Source organism: Anser brachyrhynchus, assembly GCF_964034855.1.
Source record: "Anser brachyrhynchus genome assembly, chromosome: 14".
Lineage (NCBI taxonomy): Eukaryota > Metazoa > Chordata > Aves > Anseriformes > Anatidae > Anser > Anser brachyrhynchus.
The window spans coordinates 6,223,559-6,250,143 of NC_137709.1; the positions used below are offsets into that span (position 1 = coordinate 6,223,559).

General features: G+C 64.2%; 2 protein-coding genes and 1 long non-coding RNA gene across 7 annotated transcripts in view; 2 read left to right on the top strand and 1 right to left on the bottom strand.

Moving 5' to 3' along the window:
* Positions 1-9,425, top strand: part of NDST1 (N-deacetylase and N-sulfotransferase 1) — a 21,962-nt gene extending 12,537 nt beyond the window's left edge. The window contains exons 3-16 of the mRNA XM_080555644.1: positions 453-935; positions 1,209-1,296; positions 1,598-1,752; positions 2,881-3,066; positions 3,476-3,604; positions 3,779-3,961; positions 4,310-4,406; positions 4,558-4,681; positions 4,990-5,164; positions 5,404-5,574; positions 6,147-6,256; positions 7,134-7,236; positions 7,410-7,525; positions 7,808-9,425. Coding sequence (XP_080411770.1) covers positions 453-935; positions 1,209-1,296; positions 1,598-1,752; positions 2,881-3,066; positions 3,476-3,604; positions 3,779-3,961; positions 4,310-4,406; positions 4,558-4,681; positions 4,990-5,164; positions 5,404-5,574; positions 6,147-6,256; positions 7,134-7,236; positions 7,410-7,525; positions 7,808-7,814 — 2,127 coding nt within the window. The 3' untranslated portion in view covers positions 7,815-9,425. The remainder of the gene's footprint in view (positions 1-452; positions 936-1,208; positions 1,297-1,597; positions 1,753-2,880; positions 3,067-3,475; positions 3,605-3,778; positions 3,962-4,309; positions 4,407-4,557; positions 4,682-4,989; positions 5,165-5,403; positions 5,575-6,146; positions 6,257-7,133; positions 7,237-7,409; positions 7,526-7,807) is intronic.
* On the bottom strand, positions 7,693-18,892 carry LOC308177829. Its single transcript, XR_013939433.1, has 2 exons — positions 18,848-18,892; positions 7,693-13,936 (listed from the first exon to the last, which is right to left on the bottom strand). It is a non-coding gene; the product is annotated as an uncharacterized lncRNA (long non-coding RNA).
* Positions 14,283-26,585, top strand: part of SYNPO (synaptopodin) — a 26,591-nt gene continuing 14,288 nt past the window's right edge. Inside the window, exons 1-2 of one of the 5 annotated variants that reach the window (XM_080555638.1) lie at positions 14,283-17,761; positions 25,371-26,160. In XM_080555638.1, the coding sequence (XP_080411764.1) occupies positions 25,761-26,160 (400 nt within the window). In that variant the 5' untranslated portion in view covers positions 14,283-17,761; positions 25,371-25,760. Of the gene's footprint in view, positions 17,762-19,732; positions 19,807-21,013; positions 22,232-25,067; positions 26,161-26,585 lie in introns of those variants that run through there. The other 4 variants (XM_080555639.1, XM_080555637.1, XM_080555640.1 and 1 more) reach the window with 4 other exon arrangements.

Genomic DNA, 26,585 nt, shown 5'->3' on the forward strand with positions numbered 1-26,585 from the left:
GCTGGTGTGGCCGGGGACAGGGCTCGAGGGGAGCCGGCGAGTGTGGCCGCGGGTGTTGATTTCGGGATGAGTTTGGCCCGAGGCCGTGCCCCTGCAGGTTCCCCTCGACAATCCTGTCCTGTTGAGGCGCTGCAGGGGAATGGCAGGGGATGGGAAGGGCAGGTTTGCAGGTGGTTGCAGGTGAGGGAGATAAGGGGGAAGGGACCTGGCAAGGGCACAGGGTTGGGGCTGCACACCCAGGGTGGGCAGGAGCTGTTCCCGGAGGGGAGGTGAGCAGCCTCCTGCCCCCTGCAGAGCCACGCCAGGCGGCGGGGCTGAGCACAGCAGCGAGAAGAACAGAACAGAAAGAATAAAAAGCAAAGCTACGTGGCGCTTGGCTCTTCTTTAAATGCCCTTTTCCCCAGCCTCTCTGTCTCTGCCCTGCCTCATTTCGCCCGTCTCTCCCCTGGCAGGCCAACGAGAACAGCCTGCTGAGCGCGCAGCTGAAGGGCTTCCCCCTCTTCCTCCACTCCAACCTGGCGCTGAAGGACTGCAGCATCAACCCCAAGTCGCCCCTGCTGTACATCACGCGCCCCAGCGAGGTGGAGAAGGGCGTGCTGCCCGGCGAGGACTGGACCGTCTTCCAGTCCAACCACTCCACCTACGAGCCCGTCCTCCTGGCCAAGACCAAGTCGGCCGAGTCGATCCCGCACATGAGCGTGGACGTGGCGCTGCACACCACGGTGATGCAGGACCTGGGCCTCCACGACGGCATCCAGAGGGTGCTTTTTGGCAACAACCTCAGCTTCTGGCTGCACAAGCTGGTCTTCGTGGACGCCGTCTCCTTCCTGACGGGCAAGAGGCTCTCGCTGCCCCTCGACCGCTACATCCTGGTGGACATCGATGACATCTTCGTGGGCAAGGAGGGCACCCGCATGAAGGTGGAAGATGTCAAGGTGCTGCTGTTACGTCCTGGCTGGGTGGGCAGGGGCTGCGTGGGACTGGGGTGAGACCGGGAGCTTGCGCCAGGTCTGGGATGCTCCAGACTCCGGGGATGAGTTTTCCTGCCCTCAGAGCATCCTCTGCCCCAGGGCTGCTGCTGCAGCCTTCTCCGGAGCTTTCAGGGGCAAAGGTTCCTGCCCTGGCGTGTGCTTTGCTGCAGGTTTGGTGGTGAAGCTGTCCCCTGCTGCCTCTGGCTGAGGCCGTTGTGCTCTCTCCCCCCCTCGCAGGCGCTGTTCGACACGCAGAACGAGCTGCGCACCCACATCCCAAACTTCACCTTCAACTTGGGATACTCAGGGAAATTCTTCCACACAGGTGAGGCGGGCGAGGGCGTTGCTTTGTGAATCCAGGGAAGGGAGAGGGGCTGCACGACACCACCCCTGTCCTGGCTGTGCTGCGAAGCCAGCAACCTGCCCGGGCAGCCGAGGTGGGGTCTCTGTGGGGCAGCTCCTGTCCAGGAACCTTTCCACTCCCTCGAGAGCACCCCTTGCAGCAGGCACCCCATGCTAGGACCTCATACCCACGCCCTGCCTCTGTGCGGGCTGCTCACTGCCCTATTTCAGGGTTCCCTTTAGCTCCGCATACCCTGCAGTGACAGCAAGTGTCGTCCCCGCAGGTACTGACGCCGAGGACGAAGGCGACGACCTGCTGCTGTCCTACGTGAAGGAGTTCTGGTGGTTCCCGCACATGTGGAGCCACATGCAGCCCCACCTCTTCCACAACCAGTCGGTTCTGGCCGAGCAGATGACCTTAAACAAGAAATTCGCTGTCGTGAGTAAGATGCCGCCGGCGGGGGTGCTCGTGGGACGGGGGGGCGGGATGGGGCGAGGGGTTACAAAGAGCTTTCGTAGGCTGAAGAACCCGAGGGGATGGCCTGACCCTCTGCGGCCCCTCGGCTGGGCTGTGGAGGTGTCCCCGCGTTGCTCAGCTCCGGCCGCGCCGCTGCAGCTGCGCCCGCGTGGCCAGCACCGCTGCCTGCCCTGGGGCGGCGTTAGTGGGAACGCAGAGATCAAACCCACAGCGCTACGGAGGGAAGCAGCCGCTTGGGTTTGGATCTTAACCAAGGCTGAGGTTTCTGTTCAGCGCGGTGTGGTTTGATGTTGCACTGACGCTGGCCCCTGTGGCATCCCGGAGCGAGGTCAGCGCGGCTGCGTCTGGGAGGCTCCGACTGCTGGCAGCTCCCTCTGCAGGCCGAGGTGTTGGGGGCCTCGTTGGCTTTCTAAGGGCAGGCTCTGACCTTTGGCTTGCTTGGGGATTGTCTGTCCTCTTGGAAAGTCCTTTATCAGGCCTGGATAAAGTCAGCAGTGACACCAAGTCATGCTGTGATCAACTGATTTTCTCATGACTGTCTTCAATCCAAATCCAGTAAAGGCAGACCAAGTAGTGATAAATTGGGTCCTATGGCCTGAGAGATGGCTCTTAAAGCTAACCTGAATTCATTGGCTGTTAATTAGAGGTGCTTAAATAAAGAGAGGGACTGGACTGTCTCTACTTGCGCTGAAAGAGATGGGCAGGTGTCCAGCTTAAAATTTCCAAGTTGCTTTATATCTGCTGCTATAAACCGGCGTTACAGTCCTGTGTAGTTTTGGCTGCTCAGTCTCCACTGAGAGGCTTTGCAGGTGCTGGCGTCTTTGGTGCAAGCAGAAACGACAGAGGTGAGGATGGCCCAGGAGGAGCGTGTGTCCACCCAGCACGTCTGCTCCTGGACCCCCTTTTCTGGAGGCAGCCCTGGTGAAGAAAGGGTGCGCGGGTACAGTCCTGCCCTGCTCGCTCTCCAAGGCACAGGCGGGCTGTCTGTGCTTGGGGATGGGCAGTCCTTGGGGGGGAGGCTGGTTTGAGCCGGGAGGCTGTGATTCTGGGATCTCCCCGGTCACCCGGTCCCCGATCTGTTCCCCGCAGGAGCACGGAATCCCCACCGACATGGGGTACGCGGTGGCCCCCCACCACTCGGGTGTCTACCCCGTCCACGTGCAGTTGTACGAAGCCTGGAAGCAGGTTTGGTCGATCAAAGTCACGAGCACGGAGGAGTACCCCCACCTGAAACCTGCTCGCTATCGCCGTGGCTTCATCCACAACGGCATCATGGTAGGTGGCCAGGCTGTATCTCTGATGCTTCTCGCCTCTGTCTCCACAGCCAAAATCTTGCTGTGTGGTTTCTGGGTGGCTCGGCTACTTCAGCCCCGGCCGGAGGAGACTGGTGATTTGAGGGGCTGTGTCCCCCTCCACATTTGCTAGCCCTGCACAGGGGAAGTTCCTGTGAGGACACTTTATGGTTTCTCCATCTGTCCATCTCCATCCCTTGTGGGTAGCAGAATTCAAGTCAAGGGTGGTGAGGGGCGGGGGAGCTGATCCTGACCTCCGAGGGATTGAGGATCCCTTTTGTAGTTTGGGAGGAGGAAGGGGATCCAGCCCCGGACTCCAGGAGGAGGCCGTGTGGCTGTTCCCTTGCCCTGTCTCCTCCACCTGCTCCAGACACGTCTTTCCCCCGCCCCAGGTCCTCCCCCGGCAAACCTGCGGCCTCTTCACGCACACCATCTTCTACAACGAATACCCCGGGGGCTCCAGTGAGCTGGACAAAATCATCAACGGGGGCGAGCTGTTCCTGACGGTGCTCCTCAACCCCGTGAGTACTGCCGTCGGCCTGCCCGGGGACCGTGGCGTGCCTGGCAGGGCCATCATCCCCTGGTGCTGCTGTAGGGCAGTGTCCCCAACCAGCCCAGCCCGAGCGGGGCACCCTGCCTGTTTGTGCGGGGTGGGTGAGGCTCTGCTAACCCCTGCTCCACCCCCTCCTCTTCAGATCAGCATCTTCATGACCCATTTGTCCAACTACGGCAACGACCGCCTGGGCTTGTACACCTTCAAGCACCTGGTCCGCTTCCTCAACTCCTGGACCAACCTGAAGCTGCAGACGCTGCCGCCTGTGCAGCTGGCACAGAAATACTTCCAGATCTTCTCCGAGGAGAAAGATCCTCTGTGGCAGGTACGCCCTGTGCGAAGGGAACAGGGGGAGCAGCCCGGTTTGTTGCCCCAGGGAGAGGGAAATGGGGATAGCTGGCCTGATCTGTGCAGGAGGTTGGGCTGAATGGCCTCCTCAGGTTCCTCCCAACCTGCATTTTCCTGTGATCCCATGGATAAGTGGTTTTTCTACCTCTTTGTGGTTCTGTGGGCAGTGCCAGGGCAGAATTTGCCCCATAGACCTGGAAATAACCCCAGTCCTTTGCCCTGCCCGCCGAGCGGTGTGGCCTCCCTGCACATTTCTGGCAGCCGTGTAGCAGTGCAGGGTCCATCCAGGCTGCCCACTCTCTGATTCTCCTCCTCTGTGTTTCAGGATCCCTGTGAGGACAAGCGGCACAAAGACATTTGGTCCAAAGAAAAGACCTGTGACCGGTTCCCAAAGCTTCTCATCATCGGGCCTCAAAAAACAGGTACTTCCCTCTACCCCCCGTGCTGTGTGCATGTCGAGAGGCGTGCCAGGTTCCCTGCACCCCACGGATAGCTCCGCGCAGCCCCGCTGACCCGAATCAAAGCAGGGAGGGAGGTCTGGCCCAAGTCAGCTCTAGTTTTCTCTGTCCGAAGGAACGACTGCCCTTTATCTCTTCTTGGGGATGCACCCGGACCTGAGCAGCAACTACCCCAGCTCAGAGACCTTCGAGGAGATCCAGTTCTTCAACGGACACAACTATCACAAGGGCATTGACTGGTAGGTCTGCCCGTGTTTCCCTGCCACGGGGGCAGAGCTGGGGGTGCTGGTCCCTTTGGGAGCGGGAGCATCGTGGCCCGAGGGTTTCCCATCACCCTCGCAGCTGCTGGGCTCTTGGCTGAGGAGCTGGGGGGGGAGCCTGGCTGCTGCAAGGTGGGATGGATCCCACGCAGCCCTGCCCCTTGCAGGGGCGAGCTCATACCAGCACCGGCTTTGCCTGGTGGTCAGAGACTGCCTCCTGCAGAGGGGCGTGCCTGGGGGCATCTCACGGTGCCGGCCCGCCTGCCTCACGCCATGCCTTCCCCCAGGTACATGGAGTTCTTCCCCATCCCCTCCAACACCACCTCCGATTTCTACTTTGAAAAAAGTGCCAACTACTTTGACTCCGAAGTTGCTCCCCGGCGAGCCGCGGCCCTGCTGTCCAAGGCCAAAGTGATCACGATCCTCATCAACCCTGCAGACCGAGCCTACTCCTGGTACCAGGTGAGCCGCCTGCCCTGCCTCGCCCCCAGCTCCCCAGTGGGTCGGGAGCTTCGCTCTCCCAGCTCAGCGTGGGACGTGGGGTGGCTCCGGGATCCCTGATTTTTGGCACCGAGCTGAGCGAGAAGCTCAAGGGTGGTGAAGGAGGAGCTGCAGCGCTTTGTGGGCAGCCTGGGATTTGGGTCCTGTCGGTGTTCCTTTGACTGCCCCAGGAACAAACCTGTCTTGCTCGTGTTTGACAGCACCAGCGAGCCCACGACGACCCGGTAGCCCTGAAGTACACCTTCCACGAGGTGATCACGGCCGGGTCTGAGGCTGCTGCGAAGCTCCGGACCCTGCAGAACCGCTGCCTGGTGCCGGGCTGGTACGCCACGCACATCGAGCGCTGGCTCAACAGCTTCCACGCCAACCAGGTAGGGACGGCAGCCGCCGCACCCCGCTCACCCCGCCAGCGTCACTGCAGCGCTGGAGCAGGACAAAAATAGCAAGCCAAGCTGTTCCTGGCTTCGAGCTGCCCTCAAGGGTAATCGGGGCTAGATCCCGACCCTGCTGTGACCTGCATGGGGAGGGAGAGTGTGCTGCTGGCGGTGTACGGGCCACATCAGGCAATTCTGCTCAGCTCCTGAATGATTTTTCCATCATCGTTCAACCTTATGAAGCCTATTAGTTGTCTGGTTCTGGCATAATTGCTGTAATGTAATCCTGGCTGGCTGTGGGTTGGACAGCCCTGAGCTGAAGCTCTCATGTTGTCCTGGGTAGATCCTGGCTCTGACTTTTATTTGCGTTTAATTTTCCAGCAGCCAAGGTAAGTGAACACTTGGACATGTTCACCCTTGGCATTCAAAAGGGGAGGCTGCGCAGACTCGTGGCAGATTTGGCTCTGAGGTGGCAAAACACTCAGCAAAGGCGTTGTTATGCCCCAGGAGAGCAGGGCTGGGAGCCAGCGGGAGGTGGAAACCTCACAGCCCTGCCTTCTTCCTCGCAGATTCTTGTCCTGGACGGCAAGCTGCTCCGAACAGAACCTGCCAAAGTGATGGAAACAGTCCAGAAATTCCTCGGGGTGACCAACTTCATCGATTACCACAAAACCCTGGCGTAAGTCCCACCCCGAGCTTTCCCTTCCTTGGCCTGGAGAGAGAACCTGCTGTTCCCCAGGGTACAGAGCAGGACATTGCTCCCATAACTTCGGGGAAACAGGAGCACAGAGCTGTCCCGCGGCAGCACCCGGCCCCTGCGAGAGCAGAGCTGCCACTGGTTTTGCTGCAAGCAGGGCTACCCCACTTGGCTCTTTTTATCCCTCCGCTGCAGAGGGGATGGTGCTGTCGCCCTGGACAGCCCAGGAGCAGCATCAGCTGAGAGCTGAGCTCAGGGTTGCATCCGCACCACTTGTGTTGATGCCCTGGATGGCGTAGGTGCCTGTGTTGAGCCCTGGCTTCTCACGCCGTCGCTGAAAAGCTGCTTTTGGTGCTCACCATTTGGCACCTTCACGGGTGTCACCCCACTCTGAGCCTTTCAGACGTTGAAGTCCACCATAGGAAGCAGAAGCCTTCAGAGCTCCTAGAAAAAAAACACTGATTTGCCTCTGTGCTGGTCTTGCCTGCATGCGTGGCCACCCTGAGTGTGGGCCAAGGTCCTGCGGGGTACTGAGGGCGTCCGGGGCTGAAGGGCACAGAAAATACCAGCCCAAAGCCCACGCAGCTCCCGTGCTTCCTCGCAGCAGGGCAGCGTAAGTAATAAATGAATTTTGTCCGGCTGCTTGTTGCGTGGCTGTATGGAAAACCTGTTGTATAAGTTGGTCGTTAATGAGATGTTAGCTGGGCTGCTAATTAAAAGGAGGCTCCAGAGCAGCACCCGGGCAGCGGGGCTTGCCAGCCAGCCTGCTCGCATGCCCCGGGGAAGCGCGCTGCGCGGGGGGCTCTGGGTGGAGGCTGGAGCAGGGTGCCCTGGGTGAGGCAGAGCTCTCCGTTCGCAGGTTTGACCCAAAGAAAGGATTCTGGTGTCAGCTTCTGGAAGGAGGGAAAACCAAATGCTTGGGGAAGAGCAAAGGGAGGAAGTACCCCGAGATGGATTCGGATGTGAGTACGCAGAAAGCCTCCCAGGACATTGGTTTTGCTGGTGCTGTGTCCTAGACACAGAGCACTGCGGGGTGGGATCTGGGACAGGGCAGGGCTGAGCTGGGTGGCGGGGTCGGGTCTGGGTGCATCATCCTGTCCCGTTAACCCTCGTCTACGTTCTCCTCCCCTTGCAGTCGCGAGCCTTCCTGCGGGACTATTACAGGGACCATAACATCGAGCTCTCCAAGCTCCTGTACAAAATGGGGCAGACGCTGCCCACCTGGCTGCGGGAGGAGCTGCAGAGCACCAGGTAGCTGCCGCCCCCAGCACCAACACGTCCCTGAGCAATATCCAGCTGCGGCCTTCGAGGGGACGCCCCCGGCAGCCACCGAGCAGGACGGCTGCACCGAAGGCTGCCTGGGCACTGGGCTCCTGTCCCAGCACTGCGACCTCTCCGCCTGCCCCACATCCGTTTCCTTTTCTTTTTCTTCCTTTTTAATTCCCGGGCCTGTTGGTGAGGTCCTTTCCTGTCCCGCTCTGATGGGAGAAACTGGGAATTGGCACAAATTCCCTCTTTCTCTGCCCAAAACAGGCCCTAAGTCCCCTGGGCCTGCGAGCGGCGTCAGAGCTGTTCTGCGCCTCCTCGGTAGATGACGGAGGAGCAACTCCGGGTGTGCTGGAGGTGACTTGTGCTGAGCTGGAGCAGAGGAGAAGAGCTGGTGGAGAGCCGACACATGAAGTGACCCTGCCCCTAACGGCAGGAAACGGGAGTTTTCTGGATTCCCCCCAAACCCAGCTCTAAAAACGGGAAGAAAGGCGTCTTTTTGTTTCCAAGACTCGGATGCTGTTTCGTTGGTTGTCTTCGTTCGTCTTCAGTCTCCTCCACCTCTTCCCGGTCCGTGAGCAGTGTGGTGGGACCGCTGTCGAGCAGAAAAAAAGAGGCTGGGGTGCTCGCAGCCCCTGCCCTGCGATGTTTTACACGCGTGGTGGTTCCTGTGGTACAGCCCCGAGGCGCCCGGCGGCCTCCGACCTGCGCGGGCCCTCGGGACGGGGCAGACTTTGAGATAACTTCAGTCAGAAGGATGCTGAGAACTTCGAACCTCTTGAATATTAAAAGCTAAAAGTATTTTAATAATGTCGGGGCGTGGGGGGGGGGGGGGGGAGGGCTCGTTTCGTTCTCATTTTGCAGGGGGTTGTTTTAATTCGGTGCCAGAATTTGTACCTAAACCCCGAGGGTTTTACGTGGTCTCTTTGGCTGTTACACGCGACGTGGACAAAGGTCGGGGGGGAGCTGGGGCAGGTTTCCCAAGCGGAGACGTGTCTTTGTATTGCAGTGGTGGCGTACAGGAGCTGCAGCCCCACTTCTGCCTCTCCCTCGCTCCCTCTGTGTGCCCGGGTGTCTGCTGCCACCTTGCATCAGCGGGGTTTGCCAGCACGTCCCCGGCCCCGTCCCTGGGTGCCCTGGCAGCGAGCGTGCACCAGGCTGCGTGTGTGTGAGTGTGTCTGTGTGTGTGTGAGTGTAGCAGTGCCAACACTGAGCCATGCTGGGTTGCAGTGGGGAATGGCCCCAGTTCCCTCGTGGATGCTGCGGGATGCGTGTGCCAAAGGCTCGGGCAGGGCAGCCCTGGAGGTGGACGGGGTGGAGGGGGAGGGCTTTGGCGCCGTGCAGCCCAGCGCTGCCTGGGCCCGGGGTGCAGCGACGGGCACCCCCTTCCCGCGGGGACCAAGGGGGCTGCGTGCCCCCCCCCCCCCCAGCAGCCACAGCAGCGCCGGAGGAGCAGCCGAAGGTACAGAAGGAGATGGGGAGGAGGGAAGGATGCTTGCTTTCTCCAGCCCCAGGGACGTTTGGGGTCCCGAGGACAAAGTCGGGGTGCCCCTGGCTGCCCCCCTGCGGCTGGGGACCCGAGCCAGCCCCCGCCGTGCCCAGCACCCAGCAACATCCAGGCGGCGGAGGGGGGAGCAGCAGAACCGTGGGGCTCTTCCCCCCCATTTCACTTTCTGGATGATGGAGCCCCGCTCCCCGTGGGGCTTCCCACCCTTTTATTTTTGCATGAACCTCTGTAGGGCCCGGGGCCGCAGGGGCTGCCCTGCCCCTCTGCCCGCCTCGGCTCCGTCCAAGCCCATCCCCGGGGTTGCGTTCAGAGCGTCCCAGTCACTGATGTAAGGTCCTGTTGAACTAACTGCTAATAAAACGGGGTTCGCTGGTTTTAGCTGCTGGTTTTGCCTGTTTTCCTGCTCTTCTGGCTGGAAGGAGACATCCTGCCCCGGTGCGCCCTGCTCCATCACTGCCCTGGGTGAGGGCAGGGCAGGGCGAGATGTTTCGGGACACATCGTCCCCAAGGCACGGGACATCTCCGCTGGGGGGCTTCCATCTCTTCTGGGGGGCTTCCATCTCTGCTGGGGGGCTTACATTTCTGCTGGGGGGCTTGCATCTCTGCTGGGGGCTCTCCGTGTGCCAGCGCTGGCAGGACCAGCTGCATGCAAGGGGCTCTGTGCTCATTTTGGGAATTCCCTCCACTAACATCCCAGCCCTCCTGCGGGGGTAGCCAAGGTTGCACCAGCACCTGTCTGCCACCCTCCACGAGCTCCTGGTTTCCAAAATTTCTGCATAGAATTGGAGCTTTTGGGGGTGCTGGGCACCCCAGGCTTGGCAGGAGCACCACCCGTGCAGGGGCTGGGGGAGGCGGGGGGAGCCAGGGTTGTGCTGGGGCTCCTGGGGGCTCGAGTCCTTTTTTTCCCCAAGCACAAGCAGGGAGGGAGCGAGGCCCTCATCCTCATTTTCCTTGAGGTCTGGGTCCCATGGGTGTCCCCGGTGCTCGGACTGAGGCTGGGGGTGCTGGGGCGGGGGCACCCGGCCCCTTTTCAGCCTGGCCTCTGGGACCGTCCCGTTCCCGTGGCATGGATCTGCTTCGGTGGCTTGTGGCCCTGGGCAGACCGAGGCCTTGGGGAGGATTTGGGGAGGAAAGAGGTGGATGTGGGAGCAGCCTCGCAGCTCCATGCACGAGGTGGCAGCAGCCGTCTAGTGCTGGACCCGGCCGCGCTGCACAGCCTGCAGCGAGCACCCGCAGCCTTGTCCTGTTCCCCGGCCTCGTGTTCCCCGGGCTGGGGCCATACAGCCAGGCCAGGACCACCCGGTGCTCCCCCAGCTCCCAAACTGGGGCACAACCCGGTTTTTGGAGCACTGACGATGCACATGCCGGGCAGAGATGGCTGAGGCAGCCCCTGGGCGCGGGGTACGGCACAGCCTGCGGTGCCCCAAAACCCTGCCCCGGACCCCAAAGGGCCTGCCCCGCACAGCACGGCTTCACGGCCGTAAGTGCTGGGGCTGGGGCTTTGGGGGGCTCCGTCGGGGGGAGCCCCGCTGGCCTTTTTTCTGACAGAGCCAGCCCGCCTGGCTGCTGCCTTCCCCCTCCTTCCCGGCCCCTGCAGAAAGCTGGAGGAAACGAAGCCGGAGCCTAATTAATCCCAGCCGGGCAGCGGCGGGGTTTGTTTGAACCTGTCCGAGTGACAAACGATGTGCGGGGCCGGAGCGGAGGGGGCCGCTGCCTGCCCGGGGCTGCCCGCTTTACTTTAGGGTTTTAATTTTCGGCCGTGTCGGAGCAAATCCCAGCCACGTGCCCTGTGCCCGTTCCCTGGGGTTTTCTCCCCGGATCGCCCCAAAATGGAGCTGCCTGGGAGAAGGTGGCTCAGCCCCTGCCCTGTGTCCGTGTTGGCACGAAGCCCCCCTGTCCCCAGCCAGCCCGGGGACACGCAACCCCCCCCCCCCGGCTCGGCCAGCCTGCTGCAGGTGGGACCAGCTGCTGCCCGGCCGCCCGGAGTTAATTGCTTGTTAATTAACAGGGTCAGGAGCACGGGGATGGGGTGGCTGGGGCGTACTGGGATGCGCCTCCGGGCTCAGCTCCTTGCAGCAGCCCCAGCGTGCCGGTGAGGAGGAGGAGGGCAGCATGCAGGAGGAAGGCTCCGACCGCCCCGGCCCTTGGCACCGAGGGTGTTTTCCAGCTCCTGCGTCTGTGGAAAATGTGCAAACGAGGCGAAATCTGTGCCGGGCTGGGCAGGGGCCAGGGGCTGGAGCGGCTGGGGCCGGCGGGGCGCTGCGGGGAGAAGCGGGAGCCCCGGCCAGCGTTCTGGGGGGGGGGCCCAGCCCCGCTCCGCCCGAGGCTGCTCCAGCTTCCCCCTGCGGGCACTCGCTGCATTTGGTGAGCCACTGCGGGCTTTGGTCCCTCCGTGAGGCCACCTTGAGCCATGCCCGGCACACCTCCGTGTCCTGACGCGTCCCGCGGCTGTGCCGTGGCACATCCCGCGTCCTTCCCGGGGGTGCACGGGAGGGTCCCTGCTGCAGCTGGGTGCAGGAGCCCCGCAACGCCAGCACGCGACGCCGGGCGCCCCACGGCCTCGGCAGAGCCGTGTCGGGGCCAGGCTCTGGCTGGGAGAACCGCAGGGCTCCCGCCGGGCCCGTGCTGCCGTTCTGGCCGCCGGGCCGCGCGCCGGGCCGGCCTCGCCAGGAGCGGGACTTGGCAGGAGGGGACGGAGGAGCGCGGCTCCAAAAGCTCCCTCAGAAGGTTCTCGAGGGGGAGCGGGAGCTGCAGGAAGAGAGAAAAGCCGCGAGATTCCCGGCTTTCTGCTTGGGGGGGGGGGATTAGAGGCCTGGCGAGGCGGATGATTTACGGCCCCCCGCTCCCCCATCTGCTACCAGAGAGCGCGGCTCAGCCACACAGCGCGCGGCCCCGGGAGGGAGCGCGTTTAACGTCGTGCTCATAAATGAGGGAGCGGAGCGAAGCTCGCAGCTTCGCAGCCTCGCTCGATTTAGAAAAGCCCATAAACGTTTCTTGCCGAGCCCTGCCGGGGGGGCGAGGAGGAAGGCGGGGGCTGGAGATGGGCTTTGCAGCACCTCGAGCCCGGACAGGGGTGCAGGGGGCCGGGATGGATGTGCCGGTGTGCAAGCTTTTAAATCGAGCTTTACAGAGCCTTTGGTAGGTAGAAACGAGAGTGACTACGGCCAAGACCCGGCCGCACGGTGGCTTTGTGCTGGAGAAGCCTGCCGGGGACCCTCCCACCCAGCCACCGACCTCGCGCTGCTGCGCCTCTGGAGCTACGTGGAAGCATCGAGCCGGGCAAGAGCAAACCTGCCCGGGCTGCAAACCCGCAGCGGGCAGAGCCACGGCAGCTGCTCCCTCGCAGGGTGCAATAGGGGCGTGCTCGCACCCCGTACATAACAGCAATCACCAATTGCTGGGGGGCCGTTCGCTCCCGGGAGGAAGGCATCCCCGGGACCAGCTGGCTGGAGGTTACTACCCGATGATGTGAATATTTCAGAACTGCGAAACAGCCACGGGCTCCCGGCCTCCAAAGCTCTTCCACTGGGGCTCTGCCTGCCTTTAGGGACCCGCATGGAGCATCAGCTCCAGGGCAGCCCCGCTCTCAGCTCCATCCCAAAGCCTCCTGCGGGGCCCTGGGTCCCGTGCCCGGACCCGACCGTGCCGGGGAAGAAGCCGTCGGGAGGTGTCCTGTGCCTGGAGAGCCTTCCGGGGGACCTACAGTATAGCTGGGTTTGTTTAGAGAGGGTAATTAAAGAAGAGCCTCTCCTTGAACGAGAGCCATGCAAAATATTTCTGCTGATGTCCCGTGATTCGAAGTGACGTATTTACATTTTGCGATAAAACAAAGCCGAATCCTGGTATCTGAAAAATGTCAGCGGATTTTTTTCTTAGGAGGTCATGTACCCCTCGGCTGCGAAGTCTCCAGACAGCTTCTCGCACGCTGTGCATCTCCCTGTAAATATCTACGGGCCTCGCTCTGCGGAGACGCGCCGTACGTTAGGGGACATCTGTATAGGCACAAGCTATTTACAACGCCTCGGGCTGTAAATACAAATTGCCTGTTTAAATGTCACGCCAGAAAACGATGTGGAAGTAAAATAGGCTTTAAACGTCAAAGAATAAATGATAAAAATATGTTTCTTCCGTCCGGATAAAAAAAAAAAAAAGTCAGAGGACAAAATCGCGTTAACCCAGCCTCCCGGCGGCTGCCCCTAACGCACCCCGCGAGCGGTTTGGGTTTCCAGCAGCCTCGCGGGGAGGAGGGCGGCGCTGGGGCCGTGTCCCCCTGCCACCCAACGGCCCCCTGTCGCCCCATGGCCCCTGTCACCCGGTGTCCCTGCGGGCAGCAGCCTTTCAGAGGGGTTTCAGAGCTCTGAGTGGTGCTGCTATGTGTGCAGAAAAGGGCCCTGGGGGCTACGTCCTGCGTCACCAGCACAGGGCACGAGCGGATTAACTGGGGGGCGAGGTGTCCCTGCGCCAGGTGCCGTGGGTGCTTGCTGCATCTTCTGCAAGTCCTGCCCCCGCCCGCTGGCAAAGCTAAAGCCAGGAGTCTCTCGGCAGGTTCAGTGCCGGTGGAAAAAGATAAGGGCTGATAGGAGACGCTGGTTTAATAATTCAGGAAGGCGGCAGGGGAGCGCACGGCTCCCTGTGCCCGGCTGTCTGGTGGGGAGGGAGCAATGCGGGGTCTGATCTGGTCACCCAGCCAACGCTGTTGGTTTTATTGCCCGCAGAACCAGACCCTGGGAGAAGCCCATCTCCGTGGGCCATCTCCTTCACCAGGGGCTGCTCGCATCCCCACCGCCTGCCCCCGAGGCTCGGCACTGCTCAGAGCATCCCGGAGCATCCCCGCCGGTCCCTCTCCGCCTCCTCCTCGGGACAGCATCCACGGCTCCTCGGCAGGGCACCTGGGGAGCAAGGGAGGAGAAAATCCAGCAAGAGGCAGGGCTGCCGAGTGGCACTTCCAGCTCTAGGTACAGGGAGGGGAATGCGAGAGGCTTTCCCGCTGTCGCACATCTGGGTTGAGTTTCCCCGCCAGTCCCTCCCCGCGCACCGCGGGGGCTCGGAGAGCTGCGCCTGCCCGCAGGGCCCCATCCTGCCGGGAGGGGTGCTGGGGGACGTCCCCCCCGCCCTGCACAGCGGGCTCAGCACGGCTCAGCCCCCCCGGCCCCCCCAGCCCATCCCCAAAGCCAGACGCCCCCAGCCCTGCCCTGCAGACCACCCAGGTGCGCTCGGCTGCCGCGGCCAGCCCCCGCAGCGCTTAACATCCAGCTGGGGGGGGGACACACACGGACCCTCCGGCTCCTCGTCCCTCCCCATCACCACCACCCCACCCCGTCCCCCCAGCAGCTGTGCTGGGCTGGTTTCTCCCCATTGCCCCTTTGAAGCAGGGCATCCCCCCCATGCTCCCCTACCCGGTGCCACACGGGCACCCCGCTGCCGGCCACGGTCCCGGCCACGTGCGAAGCCACAGCCAGGCACACGCTGTCCCCAAGGCCACCAGGGGAGATGCTCCCACAGCCCCCCCCCCCCACCCGTCCATGCTGGTGGCAGGACCGCTGAGCTGAGCTGAGCAGGGGGACGATGCCGCCAGCAGCCCTGCTGGCTCCCAGCCACCCTCCAGATGTTTCGCCGGGGAGAGGCCCGGGCATCCAGCTCACGGCCCCTCGCCGCTCCCAAAAACCTCCCGCCTCCCCCTTATCCCTAGCAAAAAGGAGTGTGAGAGCGGGGACGTCAGTCCTGGAGCCGATGGGGACGCCCAGGCACCTGCCCCCGGCTCCCCGCAAGCAGCCCCCGCTCCTGCGGCAGAAGCCCCTGGGTGCCATGGGGGGGGGGTCCTGGCTTCTCGCCCCCACCCCGTGCAGGTGAGTTGGGTGCCGTGGGTCCTGGTGGCCAGGACGGGCTGTGGGGGGCCCTGCGGCAATGGGAAGGGGAGATGGGACAGATGGGACGGGGGGGAGAGCTGGATCCCACCCTGGGCTGCTGCTGGGGGTCTCTGCCCGGGGCCACACACAGCCCCGTGCGTGTTCCTCGGGGATGGGAGCAGAGCACCCAGCCTCCACATGCACACGCAGACCCAACACGATTCAAACGCCTCGGAATGAGCCAGAATAAATATTTTATGGTAAATTACCGAGGGCTAATAATTATAAAAATCTGTACTTATGACCTGGAGCCAGGGAATGCTTTCCAAGCAGCTGGTGGCCACATGAGCACCCCGCTCCCCAGCCGGGCTGCCGGCCCCCTCCTGCTCACGGCCCCCGTGGGGAGCAGCAAGGGGCACTGGGGGGGGTGTCTCTGAAGCCCCATGGTGGGGGTAGGGGTCTCCCCATGGCTGCCTCCATTATTTGGATCCCCTCACCTTTCTCCCTATCTCTGGTTGGGGCTCTCTGAAGGAAGGGGGATTTGAGCAGCCTGGCCGGTTCAGCACTTCCCCTTCCCCCAGCATTTTTCCCACCCTCCTTGCATGGATTCTGAGAAAAAGAGGACGGATTTCAGGATTGCAGGCCCGCGCCCGGCTCTCCTCCGGGCTGGCCACGGCCGATGACTCAGGCAGCAAGCAGCATCCGCAGCTCAGCCCCGCTTGGCTCCGCTCCTGCCCGGGACAACCTCGGCAGCAGCGGTGCTGGCCCTGGGCGCGCACGCTGGGTGCTGCAGGCTGCTCCACACCAGGCACCCGCTGCGGGGGGCTGCCTGGTCCCCCTGGCAGCCCAGAGCCTTTGTCCTAGGCTCCCAGCGCCCCCCAGTCCTCCCCATCCCCTGCCCCGCTGCAGGACCTGCGGGGGGCTCGGTGGTGCCCTGGGCTCAGCGCCCCCCTCTCTCATTCACCCAGCTCTCCCCCCCGCGCTGCTGCAGCCCTTGGCGAGCGCGGCGCTTGGCTCCCGGCGATCAACAGGAAGCGGGAGACGGATTTCGCGCTAAACTCGGGCTTTTCCATAAACAGTCTGCGGGGCTGACCCGCGGCGGCGGGAGCAGCGCCGCGCCAGGGCCGGGGCTCGCATCTGGTTATCGCATTTTTGTGCTCTCGCTTCCTCCCCGCCTCGCCAGCGCGCACCCGGGGCCTCCGCGGCTCTCTTGCCCCGCTCGCCGGGGCTCCCCGTGCCCGTGCTCCCCACCCGGGGCTGGCCCTCAGCTGCTCCAACCCCACCAGCACGCAGCCTCCAATTTCTCGGCAATCAGCATTTAAGAAAACACGAGCTGACCCTGAGAGGGGAGAGGGGACCGGGCGGCGGGGGGCAGCGCCGGCGGCTGCGCCTGCTTCCCATTAGCAGCGCCGTCCCAGCCTGAGCTCCCAGGTGAGCTCCATTATTTCCCTGTAATGGTCCTGGCCATGAAAGAATTAGCTGCAGAGCATCCGTCCGTCTGTCTGTCCATCCCTGTAGGTGCACGCCGTACCCATGCACCCGTATGGACCTTCCCATGCACCGATCCCAGACGGAGAGGTGACGTTGGGGCTGCCCCGTCCCCGTCCCCCCGTGGGACAGGCTGGCTGTATTTTTGGGTGGTGGGGGGTCAGGGCAGGCGCTGGGGTCCGCCAGCAGCGTGGGCTGTGTTTGCAGAGCCGAACAAAGGGGCTTTCTTCCAGCTCCAGCCCGGGGGGGCCGAGGACCGTCTGGAAGCGGAGCCGCCTGCGTCAGACGGCGGCGGGGCTGCAACGGAGCCCCCGGGAGCTGCCGGGAGCCACTGAGAAGCCTGGCAGGGACAAGAGTTGGGGACATTCGTGCCCTGAACCCCAGTGCCCTGGGGCTGGATGCTGGGTGCACGCATCCAAACGTGTCTCTGCACAGCCACCGTCCTTGTCCCTGGTGGAGAAACCTGCCCTGGGCACTGCCAGCCCGTGCCACGAGCCGAGCAGCCCCAGCTTTGTGCCATACCGTTTTTCCATCTTTGACAGGCACAGAAGTTACCCACCAAAAGGCAAGAGCTGGTGCGCGGACAGGTGGCAAAATGAAAGCTGGGGGACCTGGTAGCTCAATTTCACCCCGATTTCAGCAGGGCTGTACTGACAGCAAGATCCAGCCCCCGGCGGAGCGCTGGGCACCCAGCGGCCCCTCAGCAGCGCGCAGCAGCCGGCAGGGCCAAAACCCTCCAACAAAAGCCACTTGTGCGCCCCGCCACTACACAGGCTGCTCTGTGCGGCGGCACAGGCGTTTCTGGCATGTGCTCCGTGCATGTTTTGGCACGGGAGCGCACATCCTATTTCCACACGCCGGCCCCGCGAGCAGCGCGCTGCCCCGCGGAGAGGGGACGCGCAGCGCGGGGCCGGGAGGGACGCGGGGTGGTGGCACTTGTCGTGGCACGGCACGGCCCCGGGGGCTGCGCTGCTGGCATCTGGCCCTGCTGGGGCAGAGCTGGGCTTCGGGAGGGGGCTGGCACGGGGGGGTGCTCGTGCGCGAGGACGCTGGGCCGCGTGGCGAAACAGAAGGGTTTGATTTTTTTTATTTTTCGTTGGGAGCGGCTTTTCTGATCTCTTGGAATAGAAAATGAAACATCACCAAAGGAACACAAAACAAAACTCAGCGCTAACCGTTCCTCCCCGCCCTGAAAAATCCCCTTCGCTGTCACATTTTTTTTCTTGCATGTTTGCTCTTCTGCCTCCCCGCGAAGCTGTGCCTCGCAGCCTCGGATGCGGCTGTGCCGTCCCCGGGCTGCCAGGCGGGGATGGCAGAGCTGTGGCCTCGCCGCTGGTGCCGGGAGGACGCTCTCTGAACAAGGACACGCAAGCACTCGGGGTGAGGATGGTAACGTTGAGCGGTGATGTGGGCGAAGGCGAGGGCTGCCGGACGTGCCACGCCACGTGCAGGGCTGTGGGACTGCCCGGTCACAGCCCCCTGGGAGGGGGCCAAGCACCAGCGATGCCCCCACTGCAGGGGGCTGCAAGGCAGGGGCTGTCCTGGGGCTGGGTGCGGAGCGGAGGGGGGCACCCATGGGTGCTGACACCACTCCCTGCCAGGAAGCCCTTGGGCAGCTGGGCCGAGGCACTGCCCCGTCTCGGCCGTTTCCCAGCTCGCCGCCAGCCCCAGCCCCGCTGCTGAGAGGCGTTTCGCATTCCTCCCAACGCTGAAGGGATATTTTATCAGCGGCTTTTTTTTTTTTTTTCCTGCAGACTATTTTCTTTTCATGAAAACATTAAATGGCCCGAGAGATAAGGAGCAAATTTATAGCAGTTCACACCAAAGCGGCCAAGACACTGGCGAGGAAAAATGCCTTCCCCCCGCTGCCCGCCTCCCCGCGCGCGGTCCCCACCCCGGCCGCTTCCTCTCATTCTCTCCAAATTCTCGTGACTCCCACGACAAGCCCGGCTGCCCCGCTCCCGGCTCTTCCTGCCCGAGGCCGGGCTTGCAGCGAGGTCGCCCACCTAGCCCGTGGCCGTGGCACGGATTGGGTTGGGGTTTCTCGCCCTGTGAGCTGCGTGAGCCTCGCACGGCCCCGGGGATGCTGGCGAGGAGCGCGTTGGGGCGACGCGGCTTTGGGCTAGGGGCACGCAGCCCGCATCCAGCCCCTCACCTTGGAGAAAGCACCCGGGGCTTCAGGATCCTGCTGGTGCCAAGTCTGCCTAGCATTATAAACGAGACTAAAATTGGGTTTGGGGGAGGATTTTGGGGCTCCCCGCGGTGGCGGTGCTGGCATTTGGGGTGGAGCCGGCCCTTTCCGTGCCGCATCCGATGGCAAGGGGCGAGCGCGGTCCTGGCGCAGCCGCTCCCCCCGAGCCCCCCCCTCGCCTGCCCCCATAAAGCTCCCCTTGTCCCGTCCCTGCCGCTGGGAGCCTGCTCAGCACAGCGGCCCCGGGGCTCGCCACGCTGCAATGTTTAACTTACCGAAATCTGCAATAAATTTTCCTAGCTGCCCCCAATCAGCCGGCCCCCTCGCTCCGCCGCTGCAGGTTTACGAGCTCTGAAGAGCTGTAAAGGCCTTTTACGGGCTGTGTTTTTTATTTCAAATTAGAGTGTGACTGGATAAACACTGGACAAAGTGCCAATTTACCGTGGCTGCGCCGCGGCCGTGCGCCCGTGTCCTCTCCTGCCCGTGGGGGTCGAAGCCGACGTCTCCTGTACGGGGAGGGACGTGCAACGCCAGGGACCACGGCTGCCCTTGCACAAGTGGTGCCACCCCGATTTAGGGGTGTTGTGGTCTGTCCCCATGTGCCACAGAGGGAGACCCAGCGAGGAGACCCGGCACGGATATTTTCCAGCCCTCCCATGCCTGCTCACTGCCCTCAGGGACGGTCTCGTGTCTCAGGGAGGATGGGGCAAGCTGCCAGCCACAGCCCCACAGGGCCCCGTGTCACTGCCGTGTCCCCAAGGCTGGGGGTGAGATGGGTGTGGGGGGGTTTGGGGGTCTCAGACCCCGTGGATCTCCTCCATCGCGGGGACACAGAGCACGTCCCTACAACGGGGACATGGCCTTGAGATCAGGGGGGGGTTGGCTGCCCAAAAGCAAGCAGGGGGGTGATGCAAGGCTGCGATTAGGGGTCCCCCCCCCGAGGCAGGGGGAAACGGGGGCCGGGGGCCATCTGCTGCTGCCTCCAGCCGTGCCCCGGAGCCGAGCACGGGGGCTGCGAGCGCTCGGAGCATATAGGTGGTTAATGCCTTCAGCATGTATGAAATATCCCATATGCTGGGAAACAAAAGGGGCTCTGTGCTATTAAAGTTTCATTTCCCCACTCCCCTCCTCCCGCCCCTCTCCCCCCTTTTCTCCCTGCCCTGCGCGGCGGCTGGAGGAGAGCGGGCGAGGAGAGCCGGGCGCTGCCGGCCCCCAGCTCCCAGCCAGGACCCAGGTACTGGGGGGGGGGGGGGGGACACGGGCACGGCCCCCAGGCTGGGGGGCACGGGGCTCTGGGTGGAGGGCAGAGGGGTTTGTTCCCATGGGAGGACAGGGATGGGGTGAGAGAGGAGCGTGGTGAATCCGAGCATCGCTGGGGGGCCCTGGGCTCCCCCCCGGTACTCGGGGGGCACGGCGGTGTCAGCGGGCATGGGCACCAGGGACCCCCTGCCCTGCCTGCACGGCCAGCACAGAGGGTCCCACGCCTGGGCTGGGGCTGGGGATGGCGGTGGATGGAGGAGCTTTCGGCACCACCACCGAGGTCCCTGTGATATTTTCCCCACGACAGGGTCTCTGCCTGCCCCCCGGTCCCGCCCGGGATGCGGGGTCCCCCTGCCAGCACCAGCCTGGAGTTGGGGATTCGGAGGGGCAGCGGCCCTGGACGAGCCGTGTGCTGCCGTGGGTCCGCCTGTGCTGGAAGGGAGAGAGCAGGAGGGGAAAGGGGGGAGAGCAAAGCCCTGCAGGGGGATCGCAGCGGGCAGAGCCAGCCGGGGGGCAGCAGCCGTGCCCCCCCCCCCCCCCCCCGGAGCATCGGTGCCCCTCGGGCACATCTCTTCCTCGCCGCCAGACCCCGGGGACGGGCAGGGGCTCTGCGGGGTTTGGCTCCAGCAGCTCCATCGCCCCCAGAGCCTCGCTGACCCCCCTGGGCTCCCAAAGGGGTTAAGGGAGGGGAGGAAAAGCGGAGAAAGAAAACGGGGCGCTGGGACCGGGGGGGGGCTGTTTGCACTGGCTGGATGTGTCCTCGCCGTGGTTGTTCCCACTGCACAGGCGGTTTTGCCGGAGCAAGAGCCCGACTGCGGAGCAGGCACTGACTCACACACACACGGGTGCTGTTTTTCTGCCCCTCACACACGCACAGCCCCGTCCTAAAACGCTTCCAGTTGGGCTCTGCGGCGTGCAGCATTGCACGGGGATGCTCCGGGGCGCGATGCCCCGGTGCCGGCGACAGCCCGAGGGTGGGTGCTCTGCTGCCTCCCGCTCCCCCCCCGTCCTGCCCGGAGCCTTGGGACGGAGCAAACCCCGTGTCCCAAGGCCACCAGCCCGCAGTGCCGCCGGGCCAAGGGCTGGGAACGTGCATGTGCTGCGCTTGGCTGCGTTCCTGGGCTGGGAAGAAAACAGTGCCCCCCCCCGCCACGGCGCCTTGTTTCCCATGGGCCGTCCCTGAGCGCTGCCCGGGGGGGGCTCAGAGGATCCCGTGTTCAGTGTACTCGGTCCCTAAAATGCTAAAATGTCCTTTTTTTCCTGGTCCTGGCTGTCCCCAGGCTCGTCTGTGTGCATCTATCTGTCTTCACGGTCCCATCCTGCCTCCTGGGGGGGGGACGAAGCAAAGTGCTGCGGGTGCAGGAGCTGGTCCCCCTCTCCCAGCACCCGGCCCCTTCCCCACCCACCTCCCTCAGGCTGCGGGGGGGGGCACAGTGGGACCAGCAGATGGGGCTTGAGCGGGGATGGGATGCCCCGTCCCTCCATCACCCCCGCTCCGAATGCACGGAGGTCGCCAAAACTGGCTTTTGGAGCCGCGGTGGGTTTTCCTGCTGGGTGAAAGGGCCGTGCTTCACGGCTGCGGGGGGAGGCTGCGCTCCCCGGGGCCGACAGGGCTGCACGGTGAGCCCTGGCTCCTCGCCACGGCCACCTTGGGGACCCTCCTGGGTGCTGCCGGGGCTGGGCAGCGTGGTGAAGCTGAGCAGCAAAGCCAACGGCGTGAGCCATGGCCCCTGGGGAGCCCCAGCCCCACCGCGCTCCCCTCCGTGCTGCTGGAGCAGGGCTGTGCCTAATTAGCGAGCGTTCGTCATCATCATCAGCCCAGCACACGCTCGGCAGCGAAAGGGGCGAAGGCTCCACCATGCCCGGCCCCGAGCCGTGGGTTTTTAGCTTTGGAAAGGCCAAGCTGCAGTCTCATCCTCGGCATCCCGCAGCAACCCACCAGGGCTCCAGCCGACCACCCCGAGCGAGCCCCACGCAGCGGTGGCCGGGGGTCCCCGAGGACGGCCACCCGCCTTGGTGGCACCGGGCTGGCGCAGGAGCCCTGCTGGTGGCACCGCAGGTCTCCAACGCTCAGCAAACCTGGCGCTTCCCTCCCCGAAACCACCCTGAGAGTGCTCCCGGGCAGTTTTGACAGCTGGTGTGGGGCCGTCCTCACCTCCAGGAAGCTCGGGGGATAAAGCTGAGGTTCGCATCTGGCCTCGCAGGGTCCAAGATAAGCAAAGGGCAGGGCAGGCAGCGACCTGCCCCGCGCAGCGCTGAGCTGAGCAGCCCGGCACCGGGCGGATCCTGCCCTGCCCGCGGCCGTGACCGTGATGCTCAGCAGGGGACCACGGCTTCGGGTGGCCCTGGTAGGGAGGAACAGGGAGCAGGAGGACCTCCGGACCCAACCGGCACCCCCGGTAAGCACAGCTCCACCCAGATGCTGATTTTTGGCAGGTGCAAATCCCCGTGGAGCGCGGCGCTTCCACGGGACCAGCACCCCACGAGCCCCGACCTCCCCCTGTCCCTCTCTCACTGCTCGGGGACGCTGGGGCCGGCGGGGGTTGCACGGGGACAGGCGCTCAGGAATGTTGTTTTTTCCACCCCGGTTTCCGTCAAGGTAGTAAATCAGCGCCGCAGAAGGCTTTTGTTTTCTCCCCGGCACGCTGCCGGCTCCGAGCTGCACCGGCACCGCCGCTGCCAGCCCCACAGGCTGGGGCCGTCCTTGGCCACGCTCAGGGGGTTTGCTCCGGGGCAGGATGTGTCCCAGCCCAGTGAGCACACAGCCCGGGGACCTGTCGTGCCGAGGGAGCACCCTGGTGTCTCCAGGGCTTGGCTACATCCATCCCTTTGCCACCCTGGCCCCGCTCCGCCACGGGTGGGTGTCGGGGTGGCACCGAGCTGGCCCCAGCCCGTGCGGCCTGCCAGGCGTGGGGACGCAGAGACGGGGTGCTGGGGGGGGACAGGATGGTGCTGGCAGCTCAGCCGTGCCTGCAGGGACCGCGGGGTGATATTGGGTTGCCGCAGATGTGCTAGCAGCCGGGCACAGAGTGGCCCGGGCACGGCTCCAGACGCCGCTCGGTGACGGCACAGCACCACGGGGACGTCTCCGTGTCGGCTCCCTTAGAGAAACACGGGGGGGCTGCCACGTTTTTCCTTCTGGACACATCCGATCCTGGCGCTTAGCTGCAGAGGGACAGTGCCGCAGGGTGCCCAGGGAGCTGTGGGGTTGGGGCTTTCTGCTTCATGCCTCACGTCACCGCGTGAAAATGGTGCAGGAACCGTGCGGGGAGCAACCTGAGGGGGTTTGGGACAGGTGGTGGCGGGAGCAGAGCCCAGCGCCCCTGCCCCGGGGTCCCCACCGCAGGAATTTTGGTGTCAGAGGGGGAGATGCTGCGCCAAGCTCCCTCCCACCCCCACCCCGGGACATTCAGCTGCTGGCACCCAAAGGTGCAAAAGTCCCCAGATGGATGCGCTGCGCCCGGTCTATTTTGGAAAGGGAAGGCGCCGATCTTGTGACCGGAGCTGGGGACTGAAAGTCTGGGCAGCAGGGTCCTGCCTGAGTGACAGCGCACCGCTGCCTGACCTCGGGGAAACCGGAGAGCCTTCACACCCCGTGCCCCCCCCGTCCCACCCCCTGCCCGGGCGCATTTAAGGGTGATGGAAACCGAGCGGAGGGCAGCGATGTGGCTGGGGACACGGGGACAGAGCCCGGGGACGGTCACCCTGCCCCACAGCATCCTCGTGGCCCTGCAGGTGGGGGCACCCCACTTTTATCCATCTAGTGCCCACGTGCGGTGCTGGGACAGGAGCACCCAGGTCACCGTGGTGCCCCGAGCCCCCCCTGGCCAGGTTTTGGGGGGTCCCTGGGGAGCTGTGGGGGGGTCCCTGGGGAGCTGTGGGCAGACGGAGCTGGGGGGGGGGAGGCTTTCTGCAGGGCCCGCATCCCCGGGATTGGCAGCCCGAATGCCAGCAGCGCCTGCCAAGAATATTTGTGTGGGAGGTGGAAAGTTAACTTTAGTTTTCCTTCTTCAATGGGGGGGGGGGGGCAGGCTGCGAGAGAGGCGGGGGGGCTGCACGTCAGACCCCAGCGAGTGGGCAGGGACAGATAGCAGAGAGCAAGAGGTCTTCCTGCCGCCAGATTTCAGCACTTGGCGAATTTGGGGAGATATATATACATATATTATTTTTTTTTACTCTTCCCTCCCTTGGCACCGCTTCGCAGCTCACACATTTCCTAGGAACACCGCAGGCCCCCCCCCCCCCCCCCCCGGGGCAGCCCCCGCTTCTGCAGGCTGCTGCCTGCAGGGCTGGGAGCGAGCTGGGGGCCAGGTCCCTGAGCATCCCCTGCTGCCCTGCAGGGGCACCCCAAAACGCCTCCCCGGCCCCGCTTCGGCACGGGTGGGCGCTCTCCCTACCCGTGCTGGTGGACGTGGTGGCTCTCCACAACTACTGGGGCCCCGAATTGCACAAAGACCAGGGTGAGATTCCTTTTTTTGAACAGAAACACTGAAATTTACACCCCCACCCCTCCAGGATCTCTTTGCAAACCCATGTTGAATGCTTGCAGGCCGAGCAAAGCAGGGGGAAGGATTTCAGAAGTGACAGAAGATTTCCTTTGGGCATTTTCCAAAAAATGCAGCATTTCACTTGGGAAATGCCCGAGAGCTTGGTTGAAATCCTCGCAGCCAAGCTTTCACTGCCTGCTTTCAAAATGGCCTGCCTTTTTTTTTTTTTTTCCTTTCTTTTTCCAAAATAACCTTGCTAGGAGCAGGAAAAGTTGTGCAGACGGGCTGTGCGCCCCCGGCTGAGCCGAGCGTGCGGCGGTGACCTGATGCCACTTTCTGCTCGTGGGGCTGAAAATCCACGCAGCATTTCGGGGTGGGTTTGGGGTCGGGCAGAACCCTCCTTTCCTCCTCTTTTGCTGGGGGGTGGCTGCGCCGGGGACTCACCGCAGAGGAATTTCCCCGCGTATCCTGTCCCTGGAGCGCCGACATGCCCCGCTCCCGGCCGGGACTTCTCCCCTTGGTGCGTGCGTTCATCGCCCAGCCGTGCTGGTGCTCAGCAGGAGGAGAGGGAAGTGACTCTGCCTGCGCTTGTCCCGGAGCCGTGAGTCACTCAATGGTTAAACACAGCCCGGCTTTGTTAGCTGGGAACAGCGCTTTGCAGCAGGATGGAGACGGAGCCAGGGCTCCTGCGAACCTTGGGCAAGCACCAGCCTGGAGCCCTTCCTCCCCAAACCCTCCCGTCTGGGCAGACCCTGGCCCAACGGTGCCCTGGGTGGGGATGGATGGGTGAGGGTACGGGGCTGGTGCCCCCATCCCTTGCCTTGTGAACTCCCCAGCTGCACCCCAGTGCCCCAGCAGCGCTGACACCGCAGTCACTTCACCACCGAGTGTGGCAAAAAGGGGCTGTGGGGTGAAGCAGGGGCACTTCCACATGTTGGGGAGCGTCTGCATCCTGGGGGGGCTTCCTCGCTGTGGGGCTGGAGCCCCGGCTGGGAGGTGAGGCCAGAGGAGCTCGGTGCAGGCACTCAGCGCTCCCCTTCCCGTTACACAGGTCCTCGGACGCTGCTCCTCTGCCTGGCTGGAAAAGAGAAACTCCTGCAAACCCCCCCCCCTTGGTGACATCCCCCTGAAGACAGCTCCTCGGCTGGGAGCACGCACCGGAGCTGGACGCCAGATTTCGGGAAGCAGCCGGCCAGATTTCGGAGAGCAGCCCACGGCCGCAGTAGCTCCCCTGGGTGCAGCACGGGAGCGAGGGGCTGATGCGTGGGGATCGCCTCGAGCTCCCCACGTGCCCGTGTACCCCCTCGGACGGCGCCCACGCTGCAGGGGACGCGCTGCCCGAGCAGAGCCAGCCCTCGGACTATGAGCAGCGCCTTGGCTCTTTGGGGGCTTGAGAGGTCGCTGAGCACCGCTCCCGAAGGCAGCGAAGGCAGCCGGCAGGATGCTGACGGCACCGCTCGGGCAGCCCTGTGGCTGCGGGGTGCCCAAAGGGGACGCAGGTGACAGCTTGCAGGGGACGGGGACGAGAGGTGGCCAGGGCTGCCGTCACCTCGGGGACCTGCCCGCCCCGGCCCCGCTGCAGGAGGGGCACACGGGGCTGCTGGCAGGGCAGGCGAGCAGCAGGGAGCCCCATGGGCTCGGCGGTGATGCGCCAGACCCCGAACTCACCGGAGGCAGCCTGGCCGTGGGGGCCGAGCCCGCAGCCCCCCCCAAATACACCGACTCCGCCCCGGAGCTGCTCCCCACTGCCGCCAGCCCCACGGCTGACCCCAGCCAGGAGTGGAGGGTGGTGAAGATCAAGAGAGTCCTCATCAATCCCGCCGGCGAGCCGAGGAAAGCGAGTAAGCAAAACCCCCTTCTGCCACCTTCTGCCCTCCCCCCCCAAAAAAAACCCGGCTGTGGGATGGGGCTGGGGCCGCCCGGCAGGCGGTGGGGATGCCGGGCTCTTCCCACGCAGGACGGTGGGGACACCCCGCCGCCAGCATCCTGGGATCTGAGGTCGCAGCCTCCCCGCTGAGCCCTGGGACGTGTTCATTGTGAGATGATCTCCGTGGCCTCAAAACCCCGGAGGAATCTGCGGCTTCCCGCGGGAGCGGGGGGAGGCAGCGGGTGGGTTCCCACAGTCTCCGAGAGCTCTCCCACACCGTGAGCGGGGCACGGGGGTGCCACAGGGGGTCAGAGCCAGTTCCTGGGGCACCCCCCGGGACACGGGCGCCTCTCCCCAGCCAGGGAGGGGGCGGCCGAGCTGCCCCTCCAGCCCCTCGCC